This window comes from Symphalangus syndactylus, chromosome 6 (genome assembly GCF_028878055.3).
Source record: "Symphalangus syndactylus isolate Jambi chromosome 6, NHGRI_mSymSyn1-v2.1_pri, whole genome shotgun sequence".
In the NCBI taxonomy this organism is placed as follows: domain Eukaryota; kingdom Metazoa; phylum Chordata; class Mammalia; order Primates; family Hylobatidae; genus Symphalangus; species Symphalangus syndactylus.
This window is the reverse complement of record NC_072428.2, coordinates 125,046,706-125,058,713: the sequence shown is the minus strand read 5'-3', so window position 1 is coordinate 125,058,713 and position 12,008 is coordinate 125,046,706. Positions and strand designations below refer to the sequence as shown.

Here is a 12,008-nt window from a genome sequence, read left to right as displayed (position 1 = left end):
AACAAATGGAACATTCCATGCTCATGGGTCAGAAGAATCAATGTCATTAAAATTGTCATATTGTCCAAAGCAATTTACAGATTCAATGCTATTCCTATCAAACTACCAATGACATTCTTCACAGAACCAGAAAAAATTATTGTAAAATTCATATGGAAACAAACAAACAAAAGCCCAAATAGCAAAGGCAATCCTAAGCAAAAAGAACAAAGCTGGAGGCATCACGTTACCTGACTTCAAACTATATTATAGGGCTATAGTAACCAAAACAGCATGGTACTGTACAAAAACAGACACGTAGACCAATGAAACCAAATAGAGAGCCCAGATATAAGGCTGCACACCTACAACCATCTGATCTTCTACAATTCTGACAAAAACAAGCAATGGGGAAAGATTCGCTATTCAATAACAGGTGCTGGGATAACTGGCTAGCCATATGCAGAAGATTGAAACTGGACCCCTACCTTACACCATAGACAAAAATCAACTCAAGATGGATTAAAAACTTGAATGTAGGTTGGCCACGGTGGCTCATGCCTGTAATCCCAGCACTTTGGGAGACTGAGGCGGGCAGATCACCTGAGGTCAGGAGTTCAAGACCAGCCTGGCCAACATGGTGAACCTCCATCTCCACTAAAAATGCAAAAATTAGCCAGACGTGGTGGTGGGTGCCTGTAATCCCAGCTACTGGGGAGGCTGAGGCAAGAGAATCTCTTGAATCTTGGAGGTAGAGGTTGCAGTGAGCCAAGATTACACCACTGCACTCCAGCCTGGGTGACAGAGCAAGACTCCATCTCAAAACAAAAAACAAAAAACAAAAAAACTTGAATATAAAACCCAAAACTATAAAAACCCTGGAAGATAACCTAGGCAATACTATTCTGCACATAGGAACTGGCAAAAATTTCATGACAAAGACACCGAAAGCAATCACAACAAAAGCAAAAATTGACAAATGAGATCTAAACTTAAGAGCTTCTGCACAGCAAAAGAAACTATCAACAGAGTAAACAGGCAGTCTACAGAGTGGGGAGAAAATATTTGCATCTGACAAAGGTCTAAATATCCAGCATCTATAAAGAACTTAAACAAATGTACAAGAAAAAAAAACCAAACAAACCCATTAAAAAGTGGGCAAAGGATATGAACACTTTTCAAAAGAAGACATACATGTGGCCAAAAAACATATGAAATGAAGCTCAATATCACTGATCATTAAAGAAATGCAAATCAAAACCACAATGAGATACCATCTCACAGCAGTCAGAATGACTATTATTAAAAAGTCAAAAAATAACAAATGCTGGCAAAGTTGCAGAAAAAAGGGAATCTTATACACTGTTGGTGGGAGTGTAGATTAGTTCAACCATTATAGAAAGCAGTATGGCGATTCCTTAAGGAGCTCAAAACAGAATTACCACTCAACCTGGTAATTCTATTACTGGGTATATATCCAAAGCAATATAAATCATTTTATCATAAAAATACATGCATATGTATGTTCACTGCAACACTATTCACAATAGCAAAGACATGGAATCAACCTAGATGCGTATCAATGGTGGACTGAATAAAGAAAATGTGGTACACATACACCATGGAATACTATGTAGCCATGAAAAGAATGAGATCATGTCCTATGCAGGAACATGGATGGAGGTGGAGGCCATTATCCTTAGCAAACTAGCACAGGAACAGGAAACCAAATATCACGTTATCACTTATAAGTGGGAGCCAAATTATGAGAACACATGGACACAAAGAGGAGAACAACAGACACTGGGGCCTACTTGAGGGTGAAGGGCAGGAGGAGGGAGAGGATCAGAAAAAGTATCTGTTGGGTACTGGGGTGATGAAATAATCTGTACAACAAACACCCATGACATAACTTTACCTATATAACAAACCTGCACATGTACCCCAAACTTAAAAGTTTAAAAATAAAATAATACCATTATGAACATCCTAACATTAAAAAAAAAAGCAGTTGAAGCAGTTAAAGAAAATTGCAACACAAGGAATGGAGAAAATGTGATAGAGACGTGGATGAGGTTGCAAGAGCTGAAATGTAACCATATTCCTTAAATTTGGAATTGAGCTAATGTAGATTCTCAATCTGCCTGGCTATGCTTATTTATACCTGTCCAGATTCCAACTTTCAGTGAGATATGATGTGACTACAGATATCTAATTATTCCCCTCTCAGTCTCCTACTGAGATGGAATGTGAAAAAGAGGAAACTGACTACCATAAGAAAACAGTAGGGATTATGGGTTTCCATATGTCAGAAACTTGAAGGCCTTTCTGTTAAATACAGTGCAGAGGGATCAGATAAAACTCCTGTAGGCTGATTTTTGAAAATCTTTCCTAAGAAAAAAGCATGCATATTAAGAAAATAAAGAAACACCAGAAATATTCTATAAACATACTCTAACTCATATGCGTGAGAGTTTGATTCAAGAACAGATTATTGACAGTTGTGAGAGTATATTTTTGGACTTCGTTTAAAACATTTTCTATATTCCCCAATATAGACAGAGTAGTATAAGGAACTCTCTCTTAAACCTATCACTCAGCTTCAATAATTTGATTTTTTTTGCTGCAGTGATTAATATTTAGAATCCACCAAGAGCATTAGAAGAAATGATTATAGACAGCTAATATAAGCAGAAAATCTATGCAGGTGAAGCATGTTCCAAAGAAAGAGAAATAATTCCTGGAATGCCATGACTTACTTCCAGGTGCGGATGGTCTGGCTAAGTAGAAGAGTGGATTCTGCCGGAGTCTTGTGTTTGTGTTTACCAAGTTCAAAGAAGAAATGACATAGGTATAAAACGAGGCCTTTATTGGTTGTACATTTGGTAAATTTTTTCCAATATGTCCCATGCATTTTAATTTTCTTAACAGCATCTTTTAAAGAGAATGATTTTGATGAAGTTCATTAACCAAGTTTTTCTTTTATTACTGGTGTTTATGAGTACTATTTGAGTAGTCTTTTCTTATTGCAAAACCACAAAGATTCTCTCCCACACTTTTTCCTATAAGTTTTTATAATTTTAGCTTTGATATTTAGATCTGTGATCCATTTTGAGTTAATTTTTTTGCTATGGTGTAAGACAAGGGTTAGGGTTAATTTTTATATGAATATTTAAGAGCCAAATAGATGATCATTTTATGATCTGGAGATGGGATATAGGGTAAAACCTTCCAAGCATTAGAGCAATGAAAACAAAAAAACCCCCAAGAGAGAGGACCAAAGTTCTCTCATCCTGAAAGTACTCTTGGTGAAAATTTAAGCCTTCATGAAATGGTCTACTGGCTTATCATAGCCACATAATACTGAGAACATAAGTAAGTGTGGTGCATATTTTGAGATGCATTTTTTCAATGCTTTGGATTATGTCAATGGAGTATAAAATTTTATTGGCCAATTATTCCATATTGTTATCTTTGATATTATTAAGACTTTTTAAGAATTAATGAATAGAATGACTGTTTTTTATAAAACACTTTAGGGAAGGTAAACTAAAAATGTCAATTCATTCCAGAAACAGAAGAAAATATTATAATTTCCATGGTAGTCCAATTTTTAGACCTAATGAAGAAACTTTATGTTCCATTGAAGGTCAGCAGATAATATTTAAGTAATCACAGATTTGGAGCAGGTGAATTTAACTTTAGCCTTACTTATTATAATTTAAACGAACATGAATTACCATTGTATTAGTCTGTTTTTATGCTGCTGATAAAGACGTACTCCAGACTGGGTAATTTACAAAGGAAAAGAGGTTTAATGGAATCACGATTCTGTGTGGCTGGGGAGGCCTCACAATCATGGTGGAAGGCAAAAGGCATGTCTTACATGGAAGCAGGCAAGAGAGAATGAGAGTAAAGCGAAAGGGGAAACCCCTTATAAAACCAACTGATCTCGTAAGACTTATTTACTATCATGAGGACAGTGTGGGGGACACCGCCTCCATGATTCAATTATCTCTCACGGGTCCCTCCCACAACATGTGGGAATTATCGGAGCTACAATTCAAGATGAGATTTGGGTGGGGACACAGGCAAACCATATCAACCATGATGGAATCAAGGCTGGGCCAATCTTTTCTGCCCTTCTATAGCACACTTCAGTATAGAAATATCCCAAGACAGAAACTATGAACTATATTAGTCTTCAATTAGTTAAGGGCCACTCTAAAGAGTGATGAAGTAAAAGATGGTTTTCAACTGAAAACCCCATGTCTAGGAAGCAGAAGTTACCAGAATGTCTTTTTATTTTCTTGGCAGGTAGTGGTGAGGATGAAAGGCATCAAGTAACAGGAAGGTATTAGGAATACAGCAATTAAGTTTTTTTTAAAGGCTGTATTAAACTGAAATAATTTCATTCTATATTCAACTCATATACAAATTAAGTAAAGTAAGTATTTTTCAGACAGGACTAAAATAGCTATCAATCTCATCTTCTTACAAAAGTAGTTCCCATAATCCAAGTTTCATAGGATATGTTAATGATGATATAGTGAAAACGATCTTTGTATGTACGAAAATCTTAAACAATAAAAACAAATAACAACCTTCTGTTGGTATCCTTGTCTTCTCAGTCCAAGTAGAAGTTTGTTTGCCCATAGGAGACTTCAAGGATGTCACTTTGAAACAGTTTCCATACAAATCAGTTCCCTTGAGGGGAATTTTTTTCCTGGATTGGCCTCTCACTGATTTCTAAAAAATGTTTGTGTTGGTCTTTGCTATGACTCCGAGTCATACTTTGGGAGATGAAAAAAATTGGGTCCTCTGATTTCATTGTCAACAGTAAACTACTCATGTAAGAGTAATGTAATAGCCATGTTATATTTGCATATTACACCTCAGGGTATGCAAAGTCTTTTAATACATTATCATACTTGGCGCTCTGATCAGTCTCATGATGTAGGCAGGATGGCCAATGTTATTCCCATGTTACATAAGGGGAATCAGAGAGGTTAAGCTATTTGCTCAAGATCACATAACTAGTAAGGGGCAGAGGTGGGTCTAGCATTCACATCTTCTAACTCCAGTACTTTTTCTATTACCTTCTTTTGTCTTGATATATCATTTGATTTCTTTCCATAAGACATGATAAATAATACATTTTTTAAAATTAAGTCAGTTTAAAATAATCAATTCTAGATCCAAGTGAAAGTAGGCCCAAAGATGCTTTACATGTTGGTCTCTTACCTAAATTTCTATATTTCTGGGGCAAGAGAGTCTACATCTTTCATCAGAACCCATTTTATTTAACAGAAACTAAGTTCTTAGAAGAGAAGCCAGGAAGGAAGAAAGGATATACCATGGTCTCTCTGTTGTACAAATGTAGTTGGTTCTCAAATACTTACCTATGGTTACCTATTCCACCATCCAGACAGTTGTTTATATTATTCCTAAGTAAGGGGAAACTTGCCAAGGGTGATAGAGATATAATAATTACTGGTTTAGACAAAACTATAAAGTTTGTCTGTTATATTTGACTTCTCATTCTCTTCTTTCTCCAGTTTTTAGTTATTAGTTTTATCCCCCCATGACCAGTGCTCCAGTTGCTACAATGGATAGTAAAACATCTGATTGTCATTCATTCTAAAGTGCTAGATAATTATCTTATGCCACCAGTGTTTCTTTTTAAAAAGAGAAACTCGCCAGCTGGGCGCAGTGGCTCACGCCTGTAATCCCAGCTCTTTGGGAAGCCGAGGTGGGCAGATCACGAGGTCAGGAGATGGAGACCATCCTGGTTAACACGGTGAAACCCCATCTCTACTAAAAATACAAAAATTAGCCAGGTATGGTGGCGGGCGCCTGTAGTTCCAGCTACTTGGGAGGCTGAGGCAGGAGAATGGCGTGAACCTGGGAGGCAGAGCTTGCAGTGAGCTGAGATCGTGCCACTGCACTCCAGCCTGGGCAACAGACTGAGACTCCATCTCAAAAAAAAAAAAAAAAAAAAAAAAAAAAAGAGAGAAACTCAGACAATACAATGCTAAATGCACAGAAATAAATATCTAACTAGATTTTAAGGCATCTATTGGGGTAGTCTGGGGATAGCGAAATCTTCTCAGAACCTGCTAAAACACATCTTGTGGGGCACTATGTATAAAACTGACCTAGTCACAGATACTATGTAGAATATGAGGAGACATCTGATTAGCAATGGTTATCCAAAAAGTCACTTTTATCTGTTGCTTTAATTCAAAATCAAAATCTTATAAGACAGAGGAAAAGGTGTAAGGTAGTCAGGTAGAAGAAATCAAGTACAGTTCTCCTACCTCAAATACTTTTTTAGAAGCCAAGAAGGGGCTCGTTCAGGTATTTTCACTAAAAAAGAGAATATACCATAAAATATCTGAAGTTAGGTTTTAAAAATCAATAAAACTTAATTTTTAGCTTTCTTGACAATTACTTCATCCATGTATTTAATGGCTAGTTTAATTGAGCTTATCTTCAGTTAACCTACCATTGTTTCATTCAGACACACAAAATATATGCATACATATTTCCCCTGGAAGCCTTTAAATTAAACTGTTTCAAGAGAACAGCAAACAATATAAATACCTAACCTATCTAATAAGTGTTAACCATTTCAGAACTGAATTTATCTATGTTAGGATCTATGAAAGACAGTGACAGGTACACTAAGGTGACCAACATTTTTAGAGAGCCAATCTAGGACACAGATATACCAGACCAAAAAATAGTCTAATATATAATAATTACATACACATATTATTTTAAAATGAAATATGAAAATAAATGTTTAACATTTTTATTATTCTGTATTATTTGCTTTGCTGTTACATACAGGTGATTAGGCAAAACAACAACAGGACTAGTTAACAGTGGCAGTTAGTAGTAATAGTAGAACAGATTAATAGTATGTGTGAGAAAAGTAATATTTTTTTTGAACTATTTTATTTTATTTTATTTTATTTATTTTTTTTATTTTTATTTTTTATTTATTTATTATACTTTAGGTTTTAGGGTACATGTGCACAATGTGCAGGTTTGTTACATATGTATCCATGTGCCATGTTGATTTCCTGCACCCATTAACTCGTCATTTAGCATTAGGTATATCTCCTAATGCTGTCCCTCCCCCCTCCCCCCACCCCACAACAGTCCCCGGAGTGTGATGTTCCCCTTCCTGTGTCCCTGAGTTCTCATTGTTCAATTCCCACCTATGAGTGAGAACATGCGGTGTTTGGTTTTTTGTCCTTGCGATAGTTTACTGAGAATGATGTTTTCCAGTTTCATCCATGTCCCTACAAAGGACACGAACTCATCATTTTTTATGGCTGCATAGTATTCCATGGTGTATATGTGCCACATTTTCTTAATCCAGTCAATCGTTGTTGGACATTTGGGTTGGTTCTAACTCTTTGCTATTGTGAATAGTGCCGCAATAAACATACGTGTGCATGTGTCTTTATAGCAGCATGATTTATAGACCTTTGGGTATATACCCAGTAATGGGATCCCTTCCTTACACCTTATACAAAAATTAATTCAAGATGGATTAAAGACTTAAATGTTAGACCTAAAACCATTAAAATCCTACAAGAAAACCTAGGCAATACCATTCAGGACATAGGCGTGGTCAAGGACTTCATGTCTAAAACACCAAAAGCAATGGCAACAAAAGCCAAAATTGACAAATGGGATCTCATTAAACTAAAGAGCTTCTGCACAGCAAAAGAAACTACCATCAGAGTGAACAGGCAACCTACAGAATGGGAGAAAATTTTTGCAACCTACTCATCTGACAAAGGGCTAATATCCAGAATCTACAATGAACTCAAACAAATTTACAAGAAAAAAACAAACAACCCCATCAAAAAGTGGGCAAAGGACATGAACAGACACTTCTCAAAAGAAGACATTTATGCAGCCAAAAAACACATGAAGAAATGCTCATCATCACTGGCCATCAGAGAAATGCAAATCAAAACCACAGTGAGATACCATCTCACACCAGTTAGAATGGCCATCATTAAAAAAGCAGGAAACAACAGGTGCTGGAGAGGATGTGGAGAAATAGGAACACTTTTACACTGTTGGTGGGACTGTAAACTAGTTCAACCATTGTGGAAGTCAGTGTGGCGATTCCTCAGGGATCTAGAACTAGAAATACCATTTGACCCAGCCATCCCATTACTGAGAAAAGTAATATTTTTATAATGTTTCTCTCCTCTGATACAGATTTTAGCTCTTTAGTGGATATTTAAGTTTTATATGTCATATTATTATTGTATATTCTTAGGTTATAGATAAGACCTTTTAAAAGATCAATGTAAATATTTATTAAAAACTAACAATGACATATTTCTTAGTGTCCCATGATAAAGTAGGATATTTTTGCTTTTCCTGTTTCTTTTTCCAATAATACTTCTCTGAACTGCCTGCAGCCTTTGAGATATCTTTCTTTGATGCAGTGATTAAACAGTGCATTCTCACTTAAATGCCAAATTCCCTTTGACTTTCAGATCTGCTCTTATCAAGCCCACATTACACTGCTCCTGGTATCATTCCAATGCAATGACATCAAGTTAGATATCCTGTCAACAAAAATGTTTTCAGCATGGAATACAGTTGGCATTGTTTTTGTGGGCTCCACATCCGTGGATTTAACCAACTGAGGATGGAAAATATTTAGGAAAAAAATGCATCTGTACCAAACACGTGCAGACTTTTTTCCTTGTCATCATTCCCTAAACAATACAGTCTTACAACTTTTTACATAGCATTCACATTGTGTCAGGTATTATAAGTAATCTAGAGATGATTTAAAGCATACTGGAGGATATGCATAGGTTATATGCAAACACTATGCCATTTTACAGCAGGACTTGAGCATATGCAGATTTTGGTATCTATAGGAGATCCTGGAACCAATCTTCCATGATACCAAGGGATGACTGTATTTATACTTTACTTATTAGCAACAGTGGGTATTTAGACTTGTAGGAATTGGTTTCCAGCTTTTCCAAACTGTCCACTCACTTTGTATCTATAGACCTATTTTGGTAGACTAGCTGTTTGTCATTTAGGCCCTTTGCATCTATAAATTTGTCATGTAGGGTCTCCATATCTAAAATATCCTGTTTATAGATTATATAAAGCACATTGAATGTCATTATAAGTTAAACTTCTCTTTCTCAGGGAAAATGTTTTTAAAGCACTGAGGTAATCTGAACTTAAACTGAGCATAGATTACAAATAAATTATAATTTTAGTACTGTGTAACTTGTGTGCTCCTTTCTGGTGACATATTTTTGAGTTCTGAGTCAGTCTTATTTCCTCCCAAATGTCATTTTTTACCATACATGTCTTTGTCACAACCTACATATAATATGAAATAACTCAGGTACATGTCTAAGGAGGATATATTCTTCCATTTCCATAAAGTCAGAAGTCTCATTCAGTGCTTCTGTATGTTTTCAGGAAATTAAAAAGTGACCCCAAACTTTTATTACAAAAGCCTCAATGTCACAGGCTAGCAAATCATACCCTTCACAGTACAACGTGTGGAAGACAATTAGTGGGTAAGATCTTTTCATTTTCTTTGATAAGAAGTTCACAGACTGAATGAAACATGCCAAAATTTACATTTTCACTGCCAATAATGCAGATTGATGAGCAAAGTCTAGTTAGTATTTGGACAAAATATTAGCTAGCAATATTTGGTTTTATGTTTTCTTTGGTTTCATTAAAATATTCATAGAAATCAAGATTATTTGAAACCTCACTTTTCGAATCAAAGTACCTAAAAGCCATGAGGATTTTTTCTTTTGTTGCCATGATTCAGTGTATCACTTGATACACTGTAGAAAACATTATTGTTGGTAAGATCTGACAAAATGAGCTCTACCCTTTAAGAGGCCAATACATCTTTTACAAAATTTTCCCTTTGTTGACCGATGGGATATTTTAGTCGTAACCTTTGAACCAGGAAATGTAATTTTACTTTGTTTCATCAAGCAATCAAGGGAATGAATGATGTGATAAGCATTCATTTGTTGATGTGATAAGCATTCATTTGTGTGGTATGCCCAAGCGAATTCACCAGCTATTATGTTCAACTGAGCATTGGTATCTTCTTGGGTCATAAAAACACTTTCAATTGATTTAGAAGTACTTGCTTGTCTCTTCCAGGACTCCTGAGATTCAGTCTTCATATGTGCTTTCACATCCTTTCCTTTATGATGCACAATCCCAGATTCTTTTCTGCATATTTTGTCATATGCTCTATTTTGGGTATCTTCCTAGTTGTATATGTTCTTCCACCAGTCATTAAAAGAATAGCCATATATGTCCTTCCTTCTTTCCTTCCTTCCTTTCTTCTTTCTTTCTTCTTTCTTTCCTTCCTTTCTTTCTTTCTTTCTTTCTTCTTTCTTTCCTTCCTTCCTTTCTTTCTTTCTTTCTTTCTTTCTTTCTTTCTTTCTTTCTTTCTTTCTTTCTTTCTTTCTTTCTTCTTTCTTCCCTCTTTTTCTTTTTTGATGATGTTCTATTTTGGGTATCTTCCTAGTGGTATATGTTCTTCCACCAGTCATTAAAAGAATAGCCATATATATCTCTCCTTCTTTCTTTCCTTCCTTCCTCCCTCCCTCCCTTCCTTCTCTCTCTCTCTTTCTTTCTTCCTTTCTTCATTCCTTTCTTTCTTTCTCTCTCTCTCTCTTTCTTTCTTTCCTCTTTTTCTTTTTTGGTGACGTTTGGGCCATGCTGGCATTGGTATTATACTCATTCTCTTTTCATTGTCTGAACTCTTAGGAAACATGATCCCAATATTCACAACACTGAAATTAAGTTAGTGCTATCTCAATGTAAGCAAAACAGTTAACTCACAGGTAAAGTCAAAGATTAATTTTTTTTTTGAGAGAGAGATAGAGTCTGTCTCTGTCACCCAGGCTGGAGTGCAGTGGCACGATCTCAGCTCACTGCAACCTCCGCCTCCCAGGTTCAAGCAATTCTCCTGCCTCAGTTTCTACTCTCCTCCCTCAGTGGGACTACAGGCATGTGCTACTACACCTAGCTGATTTTTGTAGTTTTAGTAGAGATAGGGTTTCACCATGTTGGCCAGGCTGATCTTGAACTCCTGACCTCAGGTGATCTGCCTGCCTCAGCCTCCCAAAGTGCTGGGATTACAGGCGTGAGCCACCGTGTCCTGTCCAAAGATTAATTGTTAGCACCCCAGATTGCAACACACTTAAGTTGCACTTCAGTCCCCCCGTCTACTCAGAGTGATGCTCCCCTGGATGATTCATTATTGTGAGCAGCAAAAATCACGGTTGCCAACATCAGCAGTCAAGGGGAAAAAAAGTGACAGTGACTTTGAATGGTGGATAATCTATGATGTATCCAATTAGCACGAAAAACAGTGTTGCTTCCGTTTTCTATTTTGGGGAACTGAAAGCAAAGATAACATATGGCTTTTGTATTTTCTTGCCTTTTAAAATGCTTTAAAATCTTTTGTTGGTCACAGGACAGTGGGTAACAAAAACTGAAGTGAATAGGCCTTTACTATGGGGTTTTATATTAATCTGACAAGGAATTGGACTGTTTAATGTTTGCTGTAGCCACTGGTATCAAAGGCTTGGAATTCCTCTAGGATATTTGTTTTTGTCTCTCCTGTTGTCTTTAGGATTTCCGAAGAACGACTTATCAGATAGAATCTGTCTTTCTTGCTGCTTTATCAGCTGTAAACCACTGTTATTATACTGGAGTCATGTTGGTGTGGTGGTAAGGTATGGGGGAGAGGAAGTATCCTATAAACTTATTTTTAAATCTCAGTCTAAGTGGGCCTGTGTTCCTGGGCTGTGACCTTAGTAAGGGTTTCTTAGCTTTTCTTCCTCCAACCCTCCAGTGAGACAGGAAGACTAGAGGAGGCTGGAGGTGCAGAAATATCCCTCCTTGAAAATAGGATAAGGTTCTGGTAAAGTCTGTTCACCTTGTGAACTTAGCAGAGTTCCAGGCTTAACATC

The 12,008-nt window shown here is 36.5% G+C and overlaps 1 protein-coding gene across 9 annotated transcripts in view; it reads right to left on the bottom strand.

Annotated features, from left to right (window-relative positions):
- Nucleotides 1-12,008, bottom strand: part of AGBL3 (AGBL carboxypeptidase 3) — a 146,580-nt gene that overhangs the window by 30,117 nt on the left and 104,455 nt on the right. Inside the window, exon 16 of one of the 9 annotated variants that reach the window (XM_055284081.2) lies at nt 6,300-6,348. The exons of the other annotated variants lie outside the window; for them this stretch is intronic. Coding sequence (XP_055140056.1) covers nt 6,300-6,348 — 49 coding nt within the window. The remainder of the gene's footprint in view (nt 1-6,299; nt 6,349-12,008) is intronic. 9 annotated transcript variants of the gene reach the window in all.